General features: G+C 40.3%; 2 protein-coding genes across 2 annotated transcripts in view; one reads left to right on the plus strand and one right to left on the minus strand.

The window, feature by feature from the left end:
• The window catches only part of pigg (phosphatidylinositol glycan anchor biosynthesis class G (EMM blood group)), a 111,256-nt gene extending 90,334 nt beyond the window's left edge, over window positions 1-20,922 (plus strand). The window contains exons 12-13 of the mRNA XM_033633792.2: window positions 5,696-5,859; window positions 20,585-20,922. Of these exons, the coding sequence (XP_033489683.1) occupies window positions 5,696-5,859; window positions 20,585-20,807 (387 nt within the window). The 3' untranslated portion in view covers window positions 20,808-20,922. The remainder of the gene's footprint in view (window positions 1-5,695; window positions 5,860-20,584) is intronic.
• LOC117255265 (uncharacterized) lies at window positions 7,256-8,993 on the minus strand. The gene is made up of 3 exons (XM_033623988.2): window positions 8,500-8,993; window positions 8,092-8,374; window positions 7,256-7,967 (listed from the first exon to the last, which is right to left on the minus strand). Exons 1-3 carry the CDS (start codon window positions 8,886-8,888, stop codon window positions 7,299-7,301), a joined length of 1,341 nt encoding a protein of 446 aa, XP_033479879.1. The 5' UTR covers window positions 8,889-8,993; the 3' UTR covers window positions 7,256-7,298.
• Window positions 20,923-26,042: the final 5,120 nt, after the last annotated feature.

The raw sequence follows: 26,042 nt of genomic DNA on the forward strand, positions 1-26,042 counted from the left end.
GGTTCATTTCCCTCTCCTCTCCATTTGGCCACACATGCATAACGTTATATATGCATATCCGCTCCCAAATAACGCAGCGCATCTATGCCGGTGAATCGACCATGGTGGATGAATGATTCAGTTGAACTTGACTCCCAACACGATCCTCACATAGCTGTCAATTCGATTGAGACTGGCCAATAGGAATGTGGCCCCGCCCATGACATTATTTTCCAGTGAGAGCAAAATCCTGACATGAGAGCAAAGACTTAGGTTTTAAGAGAGAGAAGAAAAATATTTTGAGAGAAACAATTTTTTTTTTGGAGAGAGAAAATGTTTTCACACTGATAGCAAAAAAATAATATTTGAGAGTAAAAAAAGGTTTTTGAGGTTTTTTTTTTTTCTTGGAAATTATTTTTTAAATCTCAAATTATTTTTTTTATATTCTATGACAAAATACTTTCTCTCAAAACTTTTTTTAGTCTCAAATATTATTTTTTGCTATCAGTGTGAAAACTTTTTCTCTATTTTTTTTTCTCTCAAACATTTTTTTCCCCTCTCATATCATTTATTTTCTCGCATGTAATAAAGACACAAATATATCTCCATACTGTTACTGCCACAGACTGTATAAAACTATGTCCTATGTATTTTCCCAAACACTTGACATGAGGTGTGTGTGTGTGTGTGTGTGTGTGTGTGTGTGGGAAAGGGGGAGATACTGGTAGAGATAAAGGGTGTTATTGGTTTCTGTCATGACCACTTGTCATGGTTCTGTGCATTGATAGCTCTTTTTTTCGGTTTCTGCACTTTGTGATGTGCCTGGGTCAGATATGTGACTAAAAATATATGTATTTTTATTTAAAATGTGAAACAATAAACACTGCTATCTATTACTACATGAATGTGCATTTGTTTCAAATTTGTCATTACTAAAAGATTAAAAAAGAAAAGTTTTGAATAGGCTGCTCGCTGCTGAAAATTTCTGGCCCATAGTTATTTCTTTTTTTAAAAAGGGCCGGTTTTAAAATCCGGCCCAATTAAATTTGTAGTTAAATAGCCCTGGACTAGATATTGTCTGAGATTTTAGATATCTTGATATCATGTTGTCAGAAAGTGTTGTATTTTCCCGGTTTGAAAGGCTGCATTACAGTAAAATGATGTGATTTTCTGAGCCTACTACACTGTTCTATTAATTTCTTTTCCCGCTAAGTCATTATGGCCACATGACTGATGATTGTTTATCAAAAACTCATTGTGTAAACATTTTGTGAAAGCACCAATACTCAAACCTACAATATCATCATAACATCGATATCGAGGTATTTGGTCAAAGATATTGTGATATTTGATTTCAACCATATTGCCCAGTCCTAATCTGTAAAGTGTGGACAGGGCCTAAGAGCCCTGTTCAGTTTATATTCTTGAAGCATATCTGAGATGTATTGCAGGCCTAAACCATCCAGCAATCTATGCACTACTGGCAGCACTTTCAAATCTATTCTATAACCATCTGGAAGACAGTGTAAAGATTTCAGAGCTGGAGTAATGTGCTCTGTTCTCCTGGTTCTAGATATATTTCTAGCAGCAGCATTCTGGACGAGCTGTGGCTGTTTAATGGTCCCTTTGGGGAGACCAGTTAAGAGACCATTACAGTAGTCCACTCCACTGGAAATTAAAGCATGGATGAGCCTCTCAGTCATTTTGGGACACCAAACACTTGATCGTGGCTGCATTTTAAAGATCATAGCAGGCTGTTTTAGTACTTGTTTTGTAATGGCTGGTGAAAGTGAGATCTGACTCTATTCAAACACAACAAGATGTTGAGCATGTCTTTGGTTTTTAGAACGCGAGAGTTGAGTTGTTTACAGACACTTGTGCTCTTCTCTTTGTTGTCAAAGACAGAAATCTCTGTTCCCTTTTTAATGGAAGACAATTCTGGCTCTGCTCATCAATGACATAGTGAGTCTGTTGAGCCGCAAGAGCCAGATATGTCTGAGTATCATCTGCATAACTCTGGTAATCAGTGTTGTTGTTCTGTAGACCATCTACAGGCAGCATGTAGAGATTAAACAGAAGTGGTCAGACAACAGATCCCTGGGGGGGTTCCACATGTCATAGCCACTTTATCAGGTTCATAACTGCCAGTGTTGATAAAGTAACTCCGGCCTACTGAATAAGACCTGAACCGTTTTCAAGGACTGCCCGGGAAAGTCCTGCCTTATTTTCCAACCTGTCTAGCAGTATTCTGTGATCTACAGAGTCAGCTGCTGCTCAAGATCTAGTAAAACCAGAGCTGATATTTTTCTCCTGAGTCAGTATTCAGCCATATATCATTTAAAACTTTTATAAGAGCTGTTTTAGTACTGTAGTGGGGTCAGAAGTCTGATTGAAATTCATCAAATACCACCTGAGCTCAGAAAACTGCTTAGTTGATTACAAAATGACTTTTTCAGCAATCTTAGCTATAAAAGAAAGATCAGAGACAGGTCTCTAGATGTTTAAAACAGAGGTATCCAAAGTTTTCTGTTTTAAGAGTGGCTAAATGCCAGCTATTTTTAGTGACTTTGGGAAAGTGCCTGATAGCAGTGAGCCATTAACTATTTGCCGCAAATCAGTTTTTACAGGGTAAAAAATACTTTTAAAAAGTCAGATGGCCATGTATCAAGACAGCATGTCGATGATTTAAGGTGCAGAACTGTTTTCTCTAGAGTTTTTGGTCAATAGTATTGAATTGTGACATAGAAGCCAGATTATTTCTAGGTGGTCATAAATATGGCACATTTTCATTGTTTGACTGTGAGGCTTTGATGGTCAGTCTAACAGTTTTGATTTTTTTTTTTTTTTTTCACTGAAAAGGCAAGCTAATTCATTACCTTCCTCTGTGCAAAGGAGTGTTCTGTTTGTGGGGGTTTGTAAGCTTGTCAACGATGGCGAATATAGTGTGGGTGTTATTGATGTTCCTGACTGTTAATCATTTTAGAGAAATGTAGCTGTCTAGCCCTGCATAAGTCATAGCTGAAACTAGAAGGACTTTGTTTATATAGGTCATAGTGGAGTGGTCATAATGGTGCCTTTTGTTCACTTGAAGTTCTTTTGAGTTCTTTTACCAGTGCAACATCCATGGCATTTGAAATTTTCAAGTTACAGTTATCCAGTGGTGCATTAATTGTCTCTGAACACGTGATTTGTGTCATAGGTAGAGCAGTTTCTTCTGTTTCTTCTCAGTGCAATGCAAAAATGCAGAGCAGACACACAGAAAGTCCACATTTTCCTCATGACACCATGCATACCTGGTCCGGTGAGAATAATCCGCATTGCTGTTTTTGAATTTTGCCAAGAAAAAAAAAGACCCTTACCCTTTAGCAGGTAAAAAAAATGGTAGAAACCTCAGGAAGAGCAACTGAGGAGGGACCCTTCTTCCAGGACGAACAGAAATGCAATAGATGTTGTACAGAACAGATCAGCATAATAAATTAACAGTAATCCATATGACAAAATGATACATAAAGAGACACAGAGAGAGATGCAGGGCAGACAGTAATGATAATAGCTTACAACAACGTTCATTTAAGTAATAATATTATAATAGTAATTACGGCTATTGTGGTACAGTATGTTGAAAGTATATCTTAATATCTGATAGTATGTGACAATAATCATATGTGTATAATAACAGTAGAAGTATGACTAATGATAACAGCAGCAGTAGGCGGCACCAGGCAGGACCACGGCAGCAGCACAACCACGTCACACCATCCATTTTATTATTTATTATTAATGTGGATGTTAAAATCCCCTGTTATGATTTAAAGAAAAAGATGTATTTATTAGTGAGAACTAACAGTAGTTCAGAAAAGTCATCAATAAAATTTCAGATCTCAGGACTGACCTGAACTTCCACTAAACATACAAGTTACAGTAGATGTTTCTGTTTGGTGCACATGTTGATAAACATCACTTTTAAGTTATCCTCATCACACAAACTGCAGACATCAGACTCTCCCCAATATAGATATTCATAATTTTTCTTTTGACTGTCATGCATACACTGCAGCAGGCAGACCAGCCCCACTCCGACAGTTACGATCAAATTTGTCTTAATTTCAGTCATAAAACATTTCCTGCGCATCTGTTTTCCCGCACGTGATCAATTTGTTGATGGCGCAGAATGACACTCCTCACATTTGAGAGATCACAGCAGGATTTCAGTGAGAAAGCAAGTAGAAAATACCCATATGTGGCCTCCAACCTGCTCTCTGAATTTCACTGTAAGGAGCCCCTGTTAATGTTCTCTTCTGCCATCAGAGATGTATGCACAGAAGGGAAATAAACCATCACTTGATGTGTTGCTGCTTATGGATCGTCACTGCATTCGAATTGAACAAGAAAGACGTCCTTGATGTCTGCTGATTCCCAGACGTTTTTCTGTTCCTCGCGTGTGTGCTTGTACGGGGTGGAGCGTACATGTCGCAATCACAGTGAATTTTAAATGTAATTATCACTTGTCAAGCATGTGGAAGTTGAATTTAGTAAGTAAAAACACTTACAGAATGAAATACTGTAAATGAGCCAATTTGAATTTTGTGGGAAAAGATGTGAGCAGACGTGACAGTGTTTTTCAGAGGTGCTGTTCAGTCACTCAAGCTGATTGATTTGTCTGAAGACTGCGTCTCCGAGGCGTGAACGGGACGCAGGTGATGTCAATAACCTGAATGTGCCACCAGGAAATCAGATTAAGCACCTGAGCACTTTGCCTGTGTGTGTTTCTTTTATTTTTTACTTAATTTGATCTAATTACAGTCCTTTCACTGTAAAGGGTGGGCTGAAAATGATCTCTTTGGGTTCAGTAATGTGTTTAGATTCACTGGAGTTAAGGAGCCTCTCTGGTCAAAAAGACCTGCTTACTTTATGATCTGCACTGGCTGAAGACAGACCACTTTATATATTTTAGTATTCTGTACTTTAAAAAAAGAACAGCTATAATCCTCTCTCAGATGCCGGCTGAGCTTGTGAAGAAACAAACTCATACAAAAATCCTTAACGTATATTTTAAGGCTATGAAACGTCGCTTCATATCTCCACAGTTTTTCAAACTTTTTCTTTTTAAGACTTATAATGATAACATTTGAACAAAGGCACATTTTCCTTATGTAAATATATTCTGCTGCATTTACAGAACCAAACACCCTTTCTATTGTGGCATAAATCCTGATTGCATTGCTGTGGTAACATCTTCCAAAGCTCAAGATTAAACTTCTGAACAAGAGAAAAAAGGAAATAAAACAAGGTTAGAGAAGTTTAATATTTTCAGTTTACTGCAGGCGCATATGGCTCGATCCAGAGATACTTGAAATTGGTTACAAAGTTAAATAAGCCAGAAATGTACTGTTTTCACAAACAAAACAAAACCTGTGTGCTGTTTTGGTCGAACTTACACAGTAGTCTGAGTGGCTCTAACGAGAATCCAGACAGGAAGCTGTGTGTGCAGCTCTGGTCAGGGACTGGAAAACCACAAACAACAACTGGGCCGCTGGGAAGTTGCCAGAAGCTCAGAGTAATGATGATAAAGCAAAGGGCCCTTTCTTTAGAGCTCTGAAATGCTTACAAAGCTTCACCCACAGATCTTTGTGTGCTCATTTTTGTCTGTATACAGGGTAAGTTATTCCTGTACCTGTGGTGATGCTAAAAATAAGATTTCTTTGTGCTCCTGCAGGGCAATTCCAACAACATTGCTACTGTCGACATTTCAGTCGGCTTCGTTGGACTGGAAAGTTACGTGGAGGCGCCGGCCATCTTCTTAACGGCCCTTAGCACTTACGCAGGGCCCCTGCTCTGGGCTTGTCACCTCGTCTGCTACCTCAGCTCAGAGAGAGACAGGTAAGTGTCAGTTTTAAAGTCACTCTTTGGTTCTGGGATCCACGCAGAGGTGTTTGTACCCTGTGGTTATTTCTGGAGTTTCCAGGGGGTATATCCACTCATCTATATTTATGATTTGAGTAAACAAGACCAGATACCTTCTATATGGCTGCATCACGTGTGGTCAATGTGCTGAATTGTGCCCCAAATTGTTCCAGGGTAGTCAACAGTGTCTACAATGTGCAGTTTTCTGTAGTGGTCTCAGTAATATTTGTTCTTAATGTGTACTAAAGTAGTGTATCACATGGCATGGTTGAACTACATTTGAGTCAATGATTGGGACTGTCTTCACTGTAAAAGCCTCCTGAGAATGTAAGCTGTGTTTATGCTCACATGTAGAACAGCCCGCCGCAGTTAAATTTTAATTAACTGTGAATTTATATCTATTCAAAGAGAGACTTAATTGTCTCTATAAATCCCAGTATTTGGAACAACAAATGTATTTTAATAAATACAAGGTTATAAGGTTTATTATCTTCTAAACAATACTGCTGGCAAATTATTATTTACTCAGATGTAAATTCAAGATCTCCTTTTTAAATTCTTGGTTAAAAGTATAATTTCATTCATCATTCTGTAAGCTTTTATCAGTATTTCTTTATTTTCATGACTATTTACATTGTAGATTCTCACTGAAGGCATCAAAACTATGAATGAACACATGTGGAGTTATGTACTTAACAAAAAAAGGTGAAATAACTGAAAACATGTTTTATATTCTAGTTTCTTCAAAATAGCCACCCTTTGCTCTGATTACTGCTTTGCACACTCTTGGCATTCTCTCCATGAGCTTCAAGAGGTAGTCACCTGAAATGGTTTCCACTTCACAGGTGTGTCTTATCAGGGTTAATTAGTGGAATTTCTTGCTTTATCAATGGGGTTGGGACCATCAGTTGTGTTGTGCAGAAGTCAGGTTACAGTTTTTCTCAAATGCTAAAACACATTTCACAAACGTTTCCTCTATGTTCCCCAATGTCTAAACACAACACCCTTTTCTAAAGCTACATAAACACAACCACACCTTCTCACTTCAAAACTCAAACTTTCACACCAAAAGAGCAGCTCGAAGCTTTCAAAAATGTAAACACTATACACATCATTACACACTACAGCAAAACAATTGAAAACACAATGCTCAATTTGTGAGAAGGTTCTTTGTTTCATAACTGCCAATGCATATTTTTTTAGAAACTTTACAGTAACGGATCTTCTTAGATCTCTGTAGAGGATTAGGCATTTAGATTTGTGAGTTTCATATGAAGAGTATAAATCTATAGAAAATACTGCATGTACACTACTGTAACACAACTCAATGCAAAAACAGAATCTATTGCACACAACAACTCTTGAAAACATGTTCAGGGTGTGAAGTTTTTTTATTTACTTTATTCACACCACAATCACTGTGCGGCATCATGTCGCTGAGCTGCATCGGGCCACATCACTTCATCCACATCGCAGGCTATATTTTCTCTTGCCAGGCACCGCGGGAAAAACCCCCTGGAATGGCGAATCCATCCTTGGAAGGCCTCCACTGGGATGTCAGCACAGGCCAGCTCCATTGCCCTTAGGAGGTTCTCTCTAGTGTATGGTTGTCTGTCATAAACCTTCCATCTCCACGATGAGAAGAACTCCTCTATAGGGTTCAGGAAAGGGGAGTAGGGTGGCAGACAGACGTTTAAAAACTGGTTACTGTTGGTGGTGAACCACTCTCTGATTTGGTTTGTTCTGTGGAAGCGGACATTGTCCCAAATGATCACATAAATGGGATGTGCGGGCCCAGGATGGTGTTGTTGGCGGTCCAGGAGGATGTCTTTTAGCTCCTCTAGGAAGGTGAGGAGACGTTGGGTGTTGTAAGACCCAAGGACAGCATGCCGGTGGACAAGCCCCTCCGAACCCATGGCCGCACAAAGAGTAATATTACCCCCCCGTTGGCCAGGAACCTCAGTGATGGCTCTTTGGCCAATGATGTTACGGCCTCTTTGCCTTCGTTTCTGCAAGTTGAAGCCAGCCTCATCCAGGAAGAGGTACTCATGAGGTCTGGCCATCGCGTCCAACTGTAATATCCTCTGTGAAAATGTGAAAGTGCACAGGTGTTCAATCAGGTAGCACAGTATTGTCCAGAAGTAATGTAGGCCACTGAGCAACACAGTATGTCCACTAACTGTACTGTGAACATGGATGTATACTTACTTGCACATACTCATAACGTAGGTCTTTGTGTCGCGCAGAGTTGCGCTCAAAGGGAACCCTATAGACCTGTTTCATCCGCATCTTTTGGCGCCGGAGAACTCGGTCTATTGTGGCCAAGCTGACATCATCAATGCTCTCAAAGTTGACATTATCGGCAATGACTTTGTCTCTGATCTCCCGGAGTCTGATGAGGTTGTTCTCACGAACCATATCCACAATGAGGGTTTCTTGTGCCGCTGTAAATATGGCAGCCCTCCCACCTCTATGTGGCATTCTTTCAACTCTAAAGACAGAAACATGTGTTGTCAATTGACATGTTTTACAATAACAACTGATTTGAAACCAATAGACTACTTTCACAGGCTTGTAAAACTGTATTGTGACAAAGAAAGCAATAGAGTACAATACCTGTTGTGTTGTCTGAATGCCCTGATAATGTTGGCCACGGTGAACCTACTCAGGTTTGGACGGACTCTTAGTCCTGCTTCAGCCATTGTCATGCCATGGACAATGACATGGTCAATGACTGTTGCTCGCATCTCGTCTGTAATGATGGTGCGAGGTTGTCTTGCTCTTCCTCCTGGACCTTCTCCTCTCCCTCCTGGACCTTCTCCTCTTCCTCGTTGGCCTGCTCCTCTTCCTCCTCTGATTTGAACTCCTCTTCCTCGTTGGCCTGCTCCTCTTCTTTCATGGCCAGCTCCTCTCCCTCCTCTGACTCGGATTCGTCTTCCCCTGACTCTGCCTTCATCCATTGTGTTTGTTTGGAAACTGTGCACTCTGAACTTGCTTTTATACATGTGGTCACAGCATTAGCAACAGGTGTCTTCAATTTTGAGTCGTTGTGTGTAATGAATGACGCCAGGTGTGTTCATTGTGTTCAAATATTGCTGACTGTGGCAAGCATTTTGCATCACTTGAGCTTTCATTTGAGAATATGAGCAGAGTTCTTTTGCAACTTGTGTTTTAGCAAGGAAAAATGTGTTTAGATTTATGAGAACGGAGGATTGTGTTTTGTGAATTGTGTCTTCATGTGAAATGTGTTTATGATATTGGCAAATGATGGCTAGATTTAGTAAATGTGTTTAGACAACTGGTCATTTGGTTTAGAGGATTGGCTTTTGTGTTTTAGCATTTGAGAAAAACTGTAATACACAGCCGACAGCCCTATTGGACAACTGTTAAAATTCATATTATGGCAAGAACCAATCAGCTAACTAAAGAAAAACGAGTGGCCATCATTACTTTAAGAAATGAAGGTCAGTCAGTCCGGAAAATTGCAAAAACTTTAAATGTGTCCCCAAGTGGAGTCGCAAAAACCATCAAGCGCTACAACGAAACTGGCACACATGAGGACCGACCCAGGAAAGGAAGACCAAGAGTCACCTCTGCTTCTGAGGATAAGTTCATCCGAGTCACCAGCCTCAGAAATCGCAAGTTAACAGCAGCTCAGATCAGAGACCAGATGAATGCCACACAGAGTTCTAGCAGCAGACCCATCTCTAGAACAACTGTTAAGAGGAGACTGCGCCAATCAGGCCTTCATGGTCAAATAGCTGCTAGGAAACCACTGCTAAGGAGAGGCAACAAGCAGAAGAGATTTGTTTGGGCCAAGAAACACAAGGAATGGACATTAGACCAGTGGAAATCTGTGCTTTGGTCTGATGAGTCCAAATTTGAGATCTTTGGTTCCAACCGCCGTGTCTTTGTGAGACGCAGAAAAGGTGAACGGATGGATTCCACATGCCTGGTTCCCACTGTGAAGCATGGAGGAGGAGGTGTGATGGTGTGGGGGTGTTTTGCTGGTGACACTGTTGGGGATTTATTCAAAATTGAAGGCACACTGAACCAGCATGGCTACCACAGCATCCTGCAGCAACATGCCATCCCATCCGGTTTGCATTTAGTTGGATGATCATTTATTTTTCAACAGGACAATGACCCCAAACACACCTCCAGGCTGTGTAAGGGCTATTTGACCAAGAAGGAGAGTGATGGAGTGCTGCGGCAGGTGACCTGGCCTCCACAGTCACCGGACCTGAACCCAATCGAGATGGTTTGGGGTGAGCTGGACTGCAGAGTGAAGGCAAAGGGGCCAACAAGTGCTAAACACCTCTGGGAACTCCTTCAAGACTGTTGGAAAACCATTTCAGGTGACTACCTCTTGAAGCTCATGGAGAGAATGCCAAGAGTGTGCAAAGCAGTAATCAGAGCAAAGGGTGGCTATTTTGAAGAAACTAGAATATAAAACATGTTTTCAGTTATTTCACCTTTTTTTGTTAAGTACATAACTCCACATGTGTTCATTCATAGTTTTGATGCCTTCAGTGAGAATCTACAATGTAAATAGTCATGAAAATAAAGAAAACGCATTGAATGAGAAGGTGTGTCCAAACTTTTGGCCTGTACTGTACATTAATAATCACACATTTGGAACAGGTGGTGCCAATGCAGGGGGACTTTGGATCGTCTCAAAGGTCTAATCGCCAGAATAGATGTTGGTGTTGTACTTTTCTGCAAACCACAGATATGTTACATTTGTACATGACTATGTAGAGGATAAGCTGAAACTTTACAATTCTTTACAGCTCAACAACACTGTGGTTAAAGTATGGTTATATTTAGGCAAAAAATCATTTGGTTACGGTGTGGAAAAGATCGTGCTCTGGCTTAAAATACCTGTTTTTTGTGCTGCTTTCCCAACTGGATACGCAACAGTGTCTTGGTGAGAAACAGCCGCTCTTCGTGGCACTGTCCCTGGTAGAAACAGAGCAACGGGATGCTAAAAAAAATTTGTTGGCTAAAAAGCGACTGGAAACAGTGAAGACTCATTAAAAAACAACCGGATTTGCTGGTTTCGAACAGAGGTCTGCAGCTTGACACCACTTGATAACAAAGTCAGCTTTTACACTGTCGCTTTAGAAACAGTGGCTACAGTTACATGATGGCTTCTCATTCGGAATGAAATAAATCTGAATGAAATCATTCAGACTTAAAGTTTTTCCAGGTAGTTTATATGGGAAATATTCATTCCGAATGAGGGTTTACATGGGAGATCAGTTCAATCGCCTTTATTCAGGTCTGTGCAAGGTTTGGGCCAGGGAGCATTTCTGATTGGATAGGGGGCGGGGCAGATGTTACGTGTTTACGTTTACCGGAAGAAAACACTGTAGTCCTCGCTCCGGATAACAAGATGCTTGACGACGCCGTTCTTAGTGCTTTTTTCGGGCTTGTTTTGCTTATATTCTTGAAGCAGCAGTACGACAACAACCTTGTTCTGCTAATGCTTCATCTGTTGAGGAGGAGAAGGGAGGTAGAAGACCGTGCTGTGGTGAATGGAAACCGGTGAGTGCAACAAGTCCGACTGCTCTATCTCAGCCCGTTGCTATGCAGCCCGTTGCTATGCGCGCTATATACGTCATCGCGCCAGAAGGGCAAGGAAACGAGCATGCGCAGAAAGACCGGAATGAACTTAAAGAGGAATGAGTGTATACATGCACACAAAATTCTTTCATTCGGAATGACGAACAGAATAAACCACCCCCTTTAATCGGATTTAATTTGCAATCGGAATGACCGTTTTTCAATCGGAATGACCGTTTACATGACCACTTTTAATCGGAATGGCCTTTCATTCCGATTAAAAGTGGAATTAAACTGTCCATGTAAACGTACTGACTGATATGGTATGTATAAAACATACATATGTAACGTGGTTTGCAGGAACATACAATGCCAACATTTTCCTCTGGCGACTGGGCTGGATAGGGCTGCCAAAATATATAAAGTATAGTATAATCTGATTTCAAAGTGCTACACTCTTTTTTTATTTGATTCTACCATCTGTACCAGCACAGCCACACAGCATCAACACTATTCCAGTTTCTTCTGAGTGTTGGTTGTTTCTTTTTTGTACTTTCTCGTTCTGAATCCTCTCTGTGGGTGGGACAGTACAGGTGCATAGAAATATTCTCTTAATTGGTTTACTCATAGCAACAACAAGACTCGCCTGCAGGGTATCAAAGATGCATGTAAACAGCTTAACCTGCATAAGACCTTAACTGGAGAGAGGCCAGTTGTGTGTGTGTGTGTGTGTGTGTGTGTGTGTGTGTGTGTGTTTGAATGCAGCCAATAACTACAGCTTCCCCTCGGCAAGAGGCCCCTGCACAGTGCTGAGTGATGAGGTGTGTGGCTGGGCAACAGCTGTCCTGCTGATGGAGCCAAAAGTAAAATGCTTGTTTTAATGTCGACAAAGGATGTTTTTTGTGTAAAGGAGTTAACCTGCCTCTTGTAGTTAAATCCCAGTAACAGAAATACAAGGATACATCTAAGGCCGCAGCCTTGTGATTAAAGTCACCATGTTATGTAGAAAAAAAGTTTTCATTCTGTTAGCACAAAGGTCCCACAGAAATTAGTCTGCAGAGGGTGTGTATACCCATGCATGATTTGTATTCTTAATAATCTTTGATCCCACATTTGAATATGACGTGTTTAACATTTCAGAAGTCTAGCCAGTCTGATTAAAAAGTTCTACTCATCTTAAAGTTTTTGTGCTGCTCGCAGCAGAGCCTAGAGATGACGAAGTTGATTTTGATTTGATTTGTCCGTCCAACACTCTGGACCAGAACAGCTCCTGGCTGGCTTGGCATTAGATTTGAGGTGGATATTAAAGGTCCTCGGAGAATGACTGTGATGTCAGTGACCTCTCAACCTTTCATTTAGCACGACAATGAGGTAAAAATGTTCTGGGGACCAAAAGTTTGATCCAGGTCAAGATTTTGTCAAAACCTCTGCCCAGATATGCAGTTTTCACCATCATCATTCCACAATTTCCATGTTAGCACAGAAATATTTAAATTTATTCTGCATTCATGCTTCCAAGGTGATTATGATGACCTCCATCATCCTCCCTGTAGCACCACACTAAGAGTAGAGGGGTTGCAAATGAGAAATAAAACCAGGCTGAGATTGAAGGTACAGCACGGCGAGCTAGGCAGAATAAGGAAACATGACAGGATCTCATGGACATTAGCAAAGGAAAATCACTTTACAGTAACCAGTAATAATATAACACCTGAGATGTGCTTTGTATGTAATTTAGAGGTGCAGTGATTTAGTTGTCATTTATTTGATTAATCACTAATTTAATAACCAATTCATCGGTTTGAGTAATTCTTGAAGAAGGGAGGAACCAATCAGAGCCGCGAAGTCTCCAATGCAGCTGTTAGTCATGTCAATCACTGCTGGTGAACTGCGGTCAAACTGTCAAACTAGGCAGCGCTGATCAAACATGAATCAAGATTCTTTTACTGCACTGCCTATTTCTCACCGCAAATGTTTTCAGAAACATATTTTATGCCAGGTTCACACTACACAATATCAGCCCGATTATAGCCAGACGCAGCGTTGTACAATGTCGACTCAGATCTTGGAATGACAGTACGCAATAATCCATTGTTTAATCTCATGTAGTCTGTCATAGTAGATGACAACTGATGCCATGTCTGGGACACCTCACGACATCCCAACAGAAAGTCTAGCATGTTTGATTTTGTTTGATCTGTACGACAACAACACCCCAGCCTTTTTGATATTTTCTCTAGGGATGTTACTAGGACGTAGTGATGTTACGCTCAAGCCAGTTTGCTCAACACAGTGTCGACCTTTTGAAACACAGTGTCGACCTTTTGAAACACAACACAGTGTCGACCTTTTGAAACACACGAGGCAGTGTTTCGATCCCTGCTTCGGCACGCCCACAATCACGTGACTACCAGGAGCGAGGCCTCATTACAGGCAGTCTTGAGGCTTTTCCAGGTCTTCCACTTAGATGCAGTTCTGACACACAGCCAGCAGATGTCACTCTTCTGACTGTATGAAATGCTTCGAAGCAGTGTGTCATTCTTGAAGCAGGTGTGTCAAAGACGCAGTAAAAGGGGAAAACGATAGTGTGAATCAGAGGCACTTTAGCAACCTGGTGATAACTGTCATTAGCATCAAGCTAGCAAACAATGTTACTTCTTCATAATGGAGGACATAAAGGAATAAAATTTTAGAAATAGTGGCAGGGCTTTTATTTACCACAACTGCAGAGCCCTGATAAAGGTAATGCATCCTGCTGTCATTTCAAACTCAACACTTGTATCTGTTTAAAATTAAAAGCCCATTATAATTTCAGGTGAGAGAATCCCTTCATTTTCTATAAAGGCTTTTATTGTGAAACATTTGCAAGAAGTTAGTGTGGAGGATTCAGTGACTTGGATAGTTGGCATGCGATGCTTCAAATGTAGCTCCTGCCATCTCCTCGCACTTTTTACGTTGATACAATAACATTTCGGCTGGGACATGAACCGCCATTGTGAATGAAATAATACTACTAATAATAAAAATATGAAAAGAATAACCCAATGACATCACACACGACGTGAAAGACGACCAGGGATTATTTGTTGGGACCATTTTGTAGTCTGTCACGTCTGTCGGCCAAGTCACGGCACGATTTTATGGCCCCACAATCGCCTAATCTGACATAGTGACTGATGGAACAGACAAAAATGTTGTGTAGTGTGAACCCGGCGTTAGTGTACTGTTTAGCTGTAAAATGAGAACGTCTGGGGCAAATGCCGGAAGACACACTCAGAGGAAGAAGAACAGGATTTTTTTTAACAGACTATCCATCTCACATAGTGCTATGTGAATACAGTGAGTTTCAGCAAATATGACAGAAAATTATTTTCTATAAAAGTTACCAGTTCTAACTGTAATCAAGCAAATAATCGACAACGACATAATCATTAGCTGCAGTCCTAATCTAATGTTTGTACGTTCAAAATGCTCCTTAAAATGATACATCTGGAAAAAAATAAATAAATTCAGACTCACATTAATGTGTTTTACTAGTGAACAAAACTGCAGTGACACAAGTGATCTGCCTACAAGAGGACCACAATATGGAGTCATGGTGGAGCTACATCCACTGTGGTTTACCCTGTGAACAGTCAAATCACCAGTATGATGTTTGGTCTGCCCGTCACTGTTATATTGTGGGCTACAATGAACAGCGCAGCCTCTAGAGGCCAGTGCAACAACTTGTTCTGTGATGCCCCTCAGGCTAACGTCACATTAAATCCAGCCTGTAAACATTACATCACAATCTCTCTCTGTTGCTATTATCGATGGCGTGGTGCTTTCTACAGAAACCCCACCTGTAATAGGCACTCAGGCACTCAGAGACATGGTGACAAATGAAAGTCTAAAATAGTCTCATATACAGTCGCTCATTAAGAATTCACTCTGCACCATCAGCAGCTCGACCACAAGGCACGTACTGGAAATGGACTTTGATCGATAGCTTTCCAGCGGGTCTCCCTTGACACCGTCAAACTCTACTTAAAGCAAAGAGAATGCTTTCATTGTTTTTCTGCACATAGGCACTGTAAACATCCCAAACTGGCCAATCAGAGGAGATCCACTTATACAAGTTCACTTTGATGATTAAAACTGCCACTAAAGAGTCTGATATTCTGACATAAATACAAACACTGAAAAGCATACTTGAGCCATTCTATTGTCCCTGTCTACTTGATTTCAAAGAGGCTGCACTGGCTCTTTGAAATCACTTTAGTTGAGGGCTTTGAAAAAGCAAGTGGAGATGGTGACAGACGGATGATCTTTTGTGCAGCTTGCTGCTTTGTGAGCTCAAAAGTGAAATTATTTACTGAAATACAATGAACTGAAGGACGGCGTAGCCTTCCATCACAGTCTTATTTCAGTGTTCTGGTGGAGGATTCCCAGTGGTGGAGTCAGAGCTTCATTCATCCTTCATTCTGCACATATTACACTGTGTTGTTTTGCACATTTATGACGGCAGAAGAAGGATATTCAAATACACTTTAGGGTTTTTTTAGTTCTGAACAGGCCTTCGTTCCTCTCCTTTCTTTAGTTTGGTCATTTTTTTATATGGCTCTAACTTTTCTAACCATGCAGCTGATAAATGACAAGCTGAAGTTGAGCCTTATAAGCTTCCTTTATCACCTCATTAATTTATAAAACTGTGAATTGCAGAAGATGCCACAGATGTCACTCATCTTCTCCGCTGAGAGAATTAAGTCCTGAGCGGTCGCACATGAATGTTTTAGTAGCTCTTTGCTCCTTGAGGTAGGACACTGAAATAAACTCAAGCTGTTTTAAAACCTCATTCACAGAGCATGCTGGGATTTTTTTTTATATAAACTGGGTGTTATTTTATGTAACTCGGGGCATTTTTACTCATTAACTTGGTCACAGACTTACAGATGGGGGTCCATCAGGGCAACACAAGCGATCAGACAAGCCCTCAGTTAGATCATAATTCCTCTGCCTCATGACACCAGTCTTGTGAATGAGGATTTAACAAAAGACAATATTGAGTTGCATTGTGGGCAGTATAGGATTCAGTGTTTTTGGAGGCTGTCTCCATATTAGGGGCTAAAAGTCAGGATATTTTGGCCTCTGCTGCATCAGTTTCATCCATTTCTTCTTTTAATGTGTCTCATATGACTCCACCAACTCCCCAGACCGTAAATACTCAGTCACTGTGATCACAGCACATCCCTTTAAATCTGTCTTCATCTGAAAAATCGTATTGTGCAACTTGATGTTTTAGTTTTTATTGAACACACATTAAAGGACATATGAGCACTCATTAGGAATACATAATGTGTAATATGATACAGTTTAACTGTTATCAGAATAAATGAAGAAAAAATACAGAGGATTTATATGTAAGAATTATATAGAGAGAAAGGCAAATTAACAGTCATTTCTCAATCACTTGACATAGATAAGAAATGGAAAAACACAAAGAGAAGCAAAGAAAAATAAAAAATAAGAGGCATCAATCAAAACAAAAAGAAGCGAGATATCCCAACAAATCCTTCTTGCTATTTTACAAGTCTGTTTTCTTAAGTGATGAGAAGAATAATTTGAAATCAGGATGACTTACTGTTTCTGCATTTGCTACAATGAATATGATATTCACCCATTAGAATGATCACATTTATCATGTCAGAAATAGATGAGGGTAACCCCTCATGTTATAGTCCGTTAATTACCAGGGCCCGTATTCACCAAGATTCTCAGAGTCCTCTCAGAGAGATCCTAACTTAGCCTAAAAATTCCTAGCAAGGAATCTTAGCTTAAGAGTGATTCAGGAAGTTTCTGAGAGCAACTCTAAGCAAGGAGGGGACAGAAACTTTTATCTTAGTGAGGAGGTGTCGTTGACCCCATTGCTAGGTATGACGCAGTCTTCTAAAAGCTGTGATTGGTTGTTACAAAAAGGAAAAAAGAAAAACAAAAACAAATGCGCTCCTAGTAATGAATTGACAGTGAAATGAACCGATCATAGAACTTAAACTGTAGGCTATTAAGAAATGTGTAATCGTGAAAATAATTTTATGTCATGATGATGAAATTAAATTAATTGTTACACAGCTTCAAAATGTTTGAACGTACCTCATTCACATGCCGATTATTATATTGATTTGCTTATTGTTATGTTTACTTGCCATGCTGGTAATTTTACTACTTAATCTATTTGATATTAATGGTGGATGCAGACTCAGCTGTCAGCAATTACTGTGATTGCTGGCCTCCTTGTAAAAAGCGGTTTGATTTGGCAGAATGACCAAAACAACGAACGAAATGAAGAAAAAAAGAACAAGAAAGCCGAACTGGTGTTGGTACAGCTCGTGGAAGAGAACAAAGGAGTTTTAAGAGCGAAATTCGGTCCCGGGATCACGGCACAAGGGAAAAGGCAGACTTGGGAGCGCATTGCCCGACAAATCAATGCGTCGTTCCCTCTCCTTTTACGCATGAGAAGCGCTGGTACGTGCTGCAATCCAAAGCGGGCGCTATTGCATTACTACGCTGGGTGGGAAAAGTAGGCTCATCCCTGAGGTCAACCACAAACATTATCTCTGCACAATCGAGCTGGTAGCGTCTTATTAAATCACTGTCGTTCAATATACGGAGAATATCTCTCCTTCCTCTCTGTCTTTCCGCCATCTTCTCTGTTTAAGACACTCTTAGGCTTCTTAAAAGTCCTCCTCCCTCCTCTTAACAGTTTTTCACCTTAGGAGCTCTCTTAAGGCCTAAGATGCTTTGTGAATAACTTTTATCTTACCAAGGGAAAATTCTAAGAATCTTAGAATTCGAGGAATTCTAAGATTTTTCTTAGAATGACGTCACTAAGAGCTACTTTTAGTCTTAGGATTCTTTGTGAATACGGGCCCTGGTATTTATTAGGAAACTAGATTTTCATATCATTTCATATCAGTCAAAATCCATAATGTTAAATTATTATTTCTTTAATTCCTTAAGGCTGGTTTTTGCTCCTGAGTGAAAGTTGGAGAATCTATATGCTTAAGTGTGGTTTAAACTACTATTAATTGTCAGAACATGCCGAACAGCAGAACATTCAAAACAATTATAATCAAAATAATGTCAATAAATAAAACAATAAATAGACAAAGAAATCTTAATTTTGGTCAGTAGCATGTTCAGAAGGTTTGAACATCTTGTAAGTTTTTTAGCTGACATTTTAAGCAACATAAATTGACAAAAACAAAAATCTCAATGGTGGTCAGCGATCTCTTTACCAGTTTTACACCCACAATCTGTAATTTCAGCTGGTTCTCAATCTAAACAATAACAAAAGACGGACTTTGATGACGTGGTAAAGTAACATAGGGTCATTTATTGCCGATGAAATTCTCTCTGATGTGACTGAGGCAGAAATCATGTTTAGATTCGAGGAAATGTACGAAAGTTTTATGTCATATCATTCTAATGAAACAACCGCAACTCAGCGATGTCAACCTGCTAACTCGCATTAGCATTAGATGAGTCGACTACCCATACAGCTACTGTTGCTAACGATACGTGGATAATTCAATCATGGGGTAACCCTGCACTGTTAATAGTGGTCAAATCATACTAAAAATAACTTTATGAGCTTGGTGGATTTTGTTGTAATGTTATAACGTTAGCATACGCAGTAGTGTCTGGTCTCATTTTCTTCTTCTTCTTCTTCTCCTATTTCTTCTTTTTCTTCTATTTCTTCTTCTTCTACTTCTTCTTCTTCTTCTTCTGGTTAATGGTGGTGGAGGATATGGAGGATTTAATAAAATTGTATTAATCTCTATCAAAGAAAATTATATTAAGATAATTATCGCTATAGTTGTATCACCCAGCCCTACTAGACCGTAACAAAATAGTACTAGTACCAAAAGAACTAGCTAGTAAATACAAAGTTATTACTGAGTAAGTACATGAAAACCTATCTAGCTACCCATCTAGCCATAAAGAAATAAGTAGTTTTAGTTATCCATACAAAGAAAAACATGAGAAATGTCAAAAGTTGGAATGTCATTTACCTTTAGAAATATCCCAATTTGTGTGTTGTGCACACAGGGCATGAACAAAACAATGTTCTAATGTTATGTCTGTTACATTATAAAAGGTACAAGGATGCACTTCAAATCTGAGCTGAACGTATTGATGATGCTCCACATCTCCAGAAATGAGAATGACTAAAATGTGATCACAGCTAAAAGAAATGACGTCCAACACTACAAAAAGCCCGAGTTTATAAAGTGGAAGCTTCCTTAAAGAGAGTCTCTTAGCACACAGGTGAAGATTTGCAAGTTAGTAACGTTTAATCGAATTTCATCGACCCTTTACTTCCTCCCAGACCGAGGCTCTTTCTCCTGTGTGCCACTGTATTGAACTGTTGCATTCAAAAAAGCTCATCATTGATTATCAGTTAGTGTTTGACGTGTTTGTGTGTTTGTGTGTGTGTGTTTTAACTGGCCCTTTGATTGAATATCCACCTCCTAACTGGAGTCCTTCCCATGTCTCCTACTTCTCTTGTCTTGGGAAACGGCTTGAAGTTCCTCCCCCTCAGCTGGGACGCTGCCTGTTTGAATGAACAAGATCCCTGTGCTAATTTGCGCATGTGTTTCAGTGCGTCAGAGATGAAGACTGGTGTACACAAGTCTTTGTGTATCTGTGTGTGTTTGGTTTCACATCATCATCTCCTAATCTCCTCACTGCACCCCCCCCCCCCCCCCCCCCCCCCACCCACCCACCCACCCACCCCACCCACCCCATCCCATCATGCAGGTTTTAAAGTCATTAACTTCTTTATCAGAATTTGCCAGCAATCCGTATTATTGTGAGAAGATAATTGGATCAGACTCTTCTCCTGGGTACATGCGTAAAGTAAAGAAAAAAACCCTCCAAAATTTGAAAATGTGGCCGTGGTTATGAATCATCAATCTGCAGCTTCACTGATTTGACATCATCATTTAGAAAACATAAAGCAGCTCAGGATGACCTTGGTTCACATGTAAACTTTTCTGTGTTGCTCGACAGGAAGCGTGCCTGTTATTCACAGCACAGCGTCGTCCTCTGCAGTGCTTTCCTCCTCTCTGATGAATCCTTTTCCTCTCTGCAGGAGTCCGGTTGCAGTCGGCCACGGCTGCTACTGCCTGGCCCTGCTGCGGTCTGTGCCAGCTGCAGCCTACATTGTGCTGGTAACCGCTCTGCGGTACCATCTCTTCATATGGAGCGTCTTTTCACCCAAATTACTGTACGAGTCCATGCACCTGCTGCTGACTGCAGGAGTCTGTCTCTTCTTCAACACGATGGAGCAAAGCCACAGTTCCAGTAAGTCCTAGGAAGCCAACGAAGGGAAGTCAAAGGGTCTGGCACAGTTTCTTCATACGGTGTGTGAGACTTTCAGACTGATACACACTATAATATGCTTTCCCTCACTCTGTAGTGTACAATGTGTGAACAGATGCTTCAGAAAGACTCCTTCCTTTTGACTCTGTATGTTTGGTTTGCTAAAAACACTTTGAGAATGCACTTACAATGTATTTTTGAGCAGTCTCTTTAAATATTTCATTCTTTCCAATGAAAATGAATAAAAGTGAAATGACATAAAGAAGCCTTTTGAAAGGGAAAAACTTTTTTAACAAAAACGAAGCATATTACCTCAGGGAGTGCTGTACAGTGAGAGGAGTTTGATGTGTCGGCTGCATGTATAATTGAATGACTGTGGGGTTACAGTACGTGGGAGGACATCGTGTATTTATGTTGAGCAGAATGTAAAAGTGTGATGTTTGGGTGCTCACGGAGCTCAACTCTTCTCTTAACAGCTGAGTGCAGACCTGCAGTCAGGTGCAGGTGTTTTCAATCATTCTGGCTGAGTAGAGCTGAGCAATTCTGGGAATTACATAAGGTGACTAAACTCAACAGGTCTTTTTTGACTCGTCGCAGCAGGAGAGGCAAAGGTGTTAAAGCTGTAATTGGTAACTCGTATTTGCTGAAGCTGTCACTACATCCACAAAGAATTTATGAGACAGATAGAGTGTGAAAAAAACATGTCCTTCCTCCTCCTCCTGTTGCCTCTAAAGGCATTTGCAGCGCACTGAAAACAACCCATCAGAGCCGAGGAGTCTCTAAAGCAGCTGTCGGCCATGTCAGTCACTGCTCATGAACTGCGGTCAAACTGTCAAACAAGGCAGCGCTGATCAAATATGAATCAAGATTTTGTCACTGCATTGTCTGTTTCTCGCCTCAAATGGTTTTAGGAACATATTTTAGTGTACTGTTTAGCTGTTAAAGGGGCCGTACACATGCTGCATCTTTAACCACATGGAAAACGCGAGGTCAGGTGCTGGGTGCTACTCTTGTGTCTCTTCTGTGCCAGCTTTCAAGAGCGTGGCGACAGGTTGCACCTGAGGTTACTAAGCAACCTTAACAAGCATCAAACCATAGCCTATTTACTTGAAATCCTGAGTGCAGAGTTGATCTTCTTCCAGGTGCTATTTGTGTGTAGGCCTGTTGCTGTGGGAGAGACGTAAAGCTTTGGCAGCCCTGCACCAAAATGCCTAACATCTTCATATTTATCACAGACTGATAGTTACAGAAGAAGGGAAAGATATCCACCAGGTATGATTGGTTGTTCCTCATCATGTGACATGTAGCGTGCACTGCAGCGTTCCAAAAGTTGAACTCTGTGTATCTCAGGGCGCAGCTGTTGCACCTTGAAAAACAGGTGCTCGGGAAAACAATGAATTTGAGGGCACAAGAAACGTGGCATGTGTACAGCCCCAAATGAGAAAGTTTGTGAACCAGCCACCATGTTGTAAAAGGTCCGCCCAACAGCCAGACTAACTTCATGCGTGGTAAGCCCATTAGAAAGGCTACAAGGAGGCAGAGGAATTAGACTATTTTCTCCATAAATGATCTGTCTCATTGAGTGCTGTGTGAACACAGTGATAGTTTCAGCAGATATGTCACAAATGTATTTTTTATAAAAGTTACCAACTTCAGCTTTAACAATAAAATGAATGATGGCTGAATTCCATTTAGCTGCTTCATATTATGCCTCACTGTCACATAGGCATGGGACAATATGAAAATTTAATGTTAATGAATATTCTGACCGAAAGAATGCGATTCACCATATTATTCAGTTAATCATCAAAATATGCTTAAAACTCTTAAAGTGGCACAAAAACATACTGGAATCCCTTTACCTGGGATTTTTATTAAATATTTTTATAGCATTACAGATGGGACACATCTTTTATTAGTGAAAAAACAAACACTAATTAAAAGCCAGGCTTTTCAACTATTTAAAATGGAATAATCTCTTTTGATAATGAAATATGCGGATGCTTGATTAAGATTTTTGTTTTATGAGGTTCAGGATGTTTTTGCAGAGTCTGTGTTATTGTTGTTTGCCCAGCAGTGCTAGTAGACACGATATTCACAATGGCTCATATGCAATCACGTGACAATTATGATGCACAAAATTCCGATGGAGGGCAGGAAGTGATGAATCCATATACTGTGTGAATTGGAAACAGAGGAAAGTGACTACGTAAAAGGGTTAGATGAGCCTGCAGGCAGCAAGTATCGTCAGAAAATTGAAACTCATGTTGGATGTGACTTATAAAAACAAGGAAAAATTGACCAATTTGGCCAGTGTGGGCACAGTCATTGTTACAAATTACCTCGACCGCCAGACTTCCTATCGTTACAATGCAAGTAGATGAAAGCATGTAAGAGTGTCATGGATCATAAATTTTGTGTGCAGTTGGTCCATGACATGACCACCATCTTGTTGTGGCCGGGTGAGTAAATGTGATTTAATATAACTGACTCTTACATTTCAGCTCTGTATGTGGATTCACTGCCGTTAGGCTAATGTTGCTAGGAAACGTTAGCAACCTTTGGCTACTGTTTTCTATGTACTTGGTCAACTGTTCCCAGAGGTTTGGTCAATCTAGGTCGTGGCTAAAAACACGGACAAGTTGTCACAACACATCATAATTGCATCCAACTTGAGGCATAGTTTACACAACACTTTTTGTTTAGCATTAATTGACTGCTCCTCCAAACTGAAGACGGAGGCTTATGATACACATCTGCCGCTGTTTCTCAATGAGTTTTTTTTTGTTTGTTATCTTCTCCCCTTCATGTCCTACTATTTTCAGGACTTGAAGTGGCCCTTGTTTTTCCCTAATTTAATCAATTGGAACAGCTGTAAACAGCGCAAATCATAGGCCTTTTTGCAGTGTTGGTAGTGTTTGCCTCAGGTTGCCTCCCCTCCATCTGGACAACACGCCAGTGTGTGATGTCATATGCAAAGGAGCTGTTTATCCCCACAATAGAAAATCACCACCCTTAACTTATTGTGTGTTTTTTTTTTTTCTCACCATCCGCGATTAAATTGTGTATCGTCCCATCCCTACTGTCGCATGGCTTCCCAGCACACTGAGCCCTCAGTAATGTTGTTAGCTCTCATGCTGCGACAAGTCAACATGTCTGCTGTGAAAAAGCTCTGTGGACAAATTCTAAAGGTTTAAGTTGTCCAGGTACAAGAGACCTCAATCAGGCAGAGTGTGTGTCGGCCCACACAGTCCTGAGAGGAGCTCTAATCAGGCAGCATAAGTGAAAACACCTGTGTGGGTTTACCATGGAGGTGCACAGGGGTTTCATGTGGGAGTTTTCAAGACATTTTATTTGTTTCTCTTCAGAACATTTGCTGGGAAAATATTATGTAATCTATTTTTTTTTTCCTTTTCTGTTTCAATCTCAAAAGTATTAAACACTCCATTTAGTGATTTTGGGGAAAGGCTGATGCAGAGCTGCACTAGATATCGCTGTGTGTGTGTGTGTGTGTGTGTGTGTGTGTGTGTGTGTGTGAACACACAGTCTGTTTCTACTGATATGAAGGTGAGTGGGTTTATAGATTCTGTGTTTTCAGATCAGATGGGCAGTGAGATCTATGAGCCATCGTGTTTATAGTCCTTATTTCAAGGTGTCTGTTTGGATGCATGGCTGAATAATCACCTAAATCAATTGAATTATATTGATTTTACTGCAATATGGTAGTTATAAGGCACTTACTGACCTAAATTTATTCATCTCAAATTTTTAAATAAATTATTATCATACATTTATTACTATTCCTAATCTATCTAAATTATTTTAATGCACCTTACATGATTAAATGTGACATATAAAGCTGTTTATTCCCATATAATTAAATTGAGAATCGCTATGACCTATGACGTCTACCGGGTCAGTTCACAATTCAGCCCAGAGTCTTAAACTGGTCGTACTGATGTAAGCCAAGAGCGGACGGGAAATACCATGGCGTGTGTATCATCAGTTTCTGGTTATTTTCTTCAGCTCTAACTGCAATTTTATTAATTCAGTAGCAATTTCAGTGTCTTGGCAGACATTGCTAATGCATGTAATGTCAACTAGAGGTCTGCAGCCCATCAAGAACACCAGGCACACTGTTCTTTTTTTAAGGCTATATATATATATATATATATATATATATATATATATATTCAAGTGTATCTCAGTAAGAATTTAGCCGCAGTTATGTTAGGCGCAACATCAGTGTAAGGCTACATGTGGCCATGAAACTGGCACAAATGCCACAGTTTAGTCAGTTAGTTATCAGGCCAGCGTTAAATCAGTGCCAGGAATATATTTTATGCTATGTTACATTTTCTATTTCACCCTGCTGAGGTAGGATGAAATTTAGTTGTGGAAAAACACAAGTACAGAGCTCTGTGTTGTGAACAGGCATTCATCTAGAACACAGTTTCAGTGTAAACAAATTCAATACACTTTGCATTCTTTATTTCCCTAACCGTGCAGCAGGAGATACACTGTAGTTATTTATGGTAGAATAAAATGCAAAAGTCCTTGCAGTTGGATGACCTTAAAGTTCTGCCGCAGGAACATAATTCCCTGTTTTGCTTGCTCTTATATTCAGCTGAATCCTCCTGTATGTACATTATCATTTGGTCAAATAATTTCCAGAGTCTAGCAGTGCACTGCAGACTTACAAGCCTCTTTAACTTCTACTCAATCTGTTCCCTCAGTATCACTGAGGATACCACCAAAGTAAAGCTGGCAAGCTGGCTGTCATCCAAACCAGGAGTATGGAGCCCAAAGTGCAGGTGATGTGTTGCTCTTCTAGTACTTATGGAGCACGCTGTATTGATTGCTTGGACTCCATTTTGAAAGTAAAATGTAAATATGCAAGCAGCAGCTACACTGAAGACTGATCATAAATCTCTTCAGTTGTCCTGTACGTCATAAACCCGCTGCTTCTGTAACGCCGTGTTTGTACATGTAATTTGTGTCATAAAAAATGTCCCCACCTCCAGTATGCAGCACTGCAGTGTTTTATTGCAGCGCTGCGTTACAAAGTATAAGCAAAGACCTCCACTCCAGCAGTCATTTTGTTGAGTTATGGGCGTCTGTGATGTCAATGAACAGCTGTGACTACTTCAAAGCTGCTTCCTGATTATAACCTGGCAGTTCTTACATCATTACCCTTTGAGATTTGTCCAGAAAAAAAAAGCAAGTTG

The sequence above is a fragment of the Epinephelus lanceolatus genome, chromosome 7, assembly GCF_041903045.1.
Source record: "Epinephelus lanceolatus isolate andai-2023 chromosome 7, ASM4190304v1, whole genome shotgun sequence".
Classification (NCBI taxonomy): domain Eukaryota; kingdom Metazoa; phylum Chordata; class Actinopteri; order Perciformes; family Serranidae; genus Epinephelus; species Epinephelus lanceolatus.

Excerpts from the sequence above, each read along its gene's own strand:
- LOC117255265 (XM_033623988.2), bottom strand. The coding sequence starts at position 8,888 with ATGTATAAAAGCAAGTTCAGAGTGCACAGTTTCCAAACAAACACAATG. Across the intron at positions 8,375-8,499 it reads GCATTCAGACAACACAACAG|AGTTGAAAGAATGCCACATA; the intron begins GTATTGTACTCT and ends TTCTGTCTTTAG. Across the intron at positions 7,968-8,091 it reads TACGTTATGAGTATGTGCAA|AGGATATTACAGTTGGACGC; the intron begins GTAAGTATACAT and ends ACATTTTCACAG.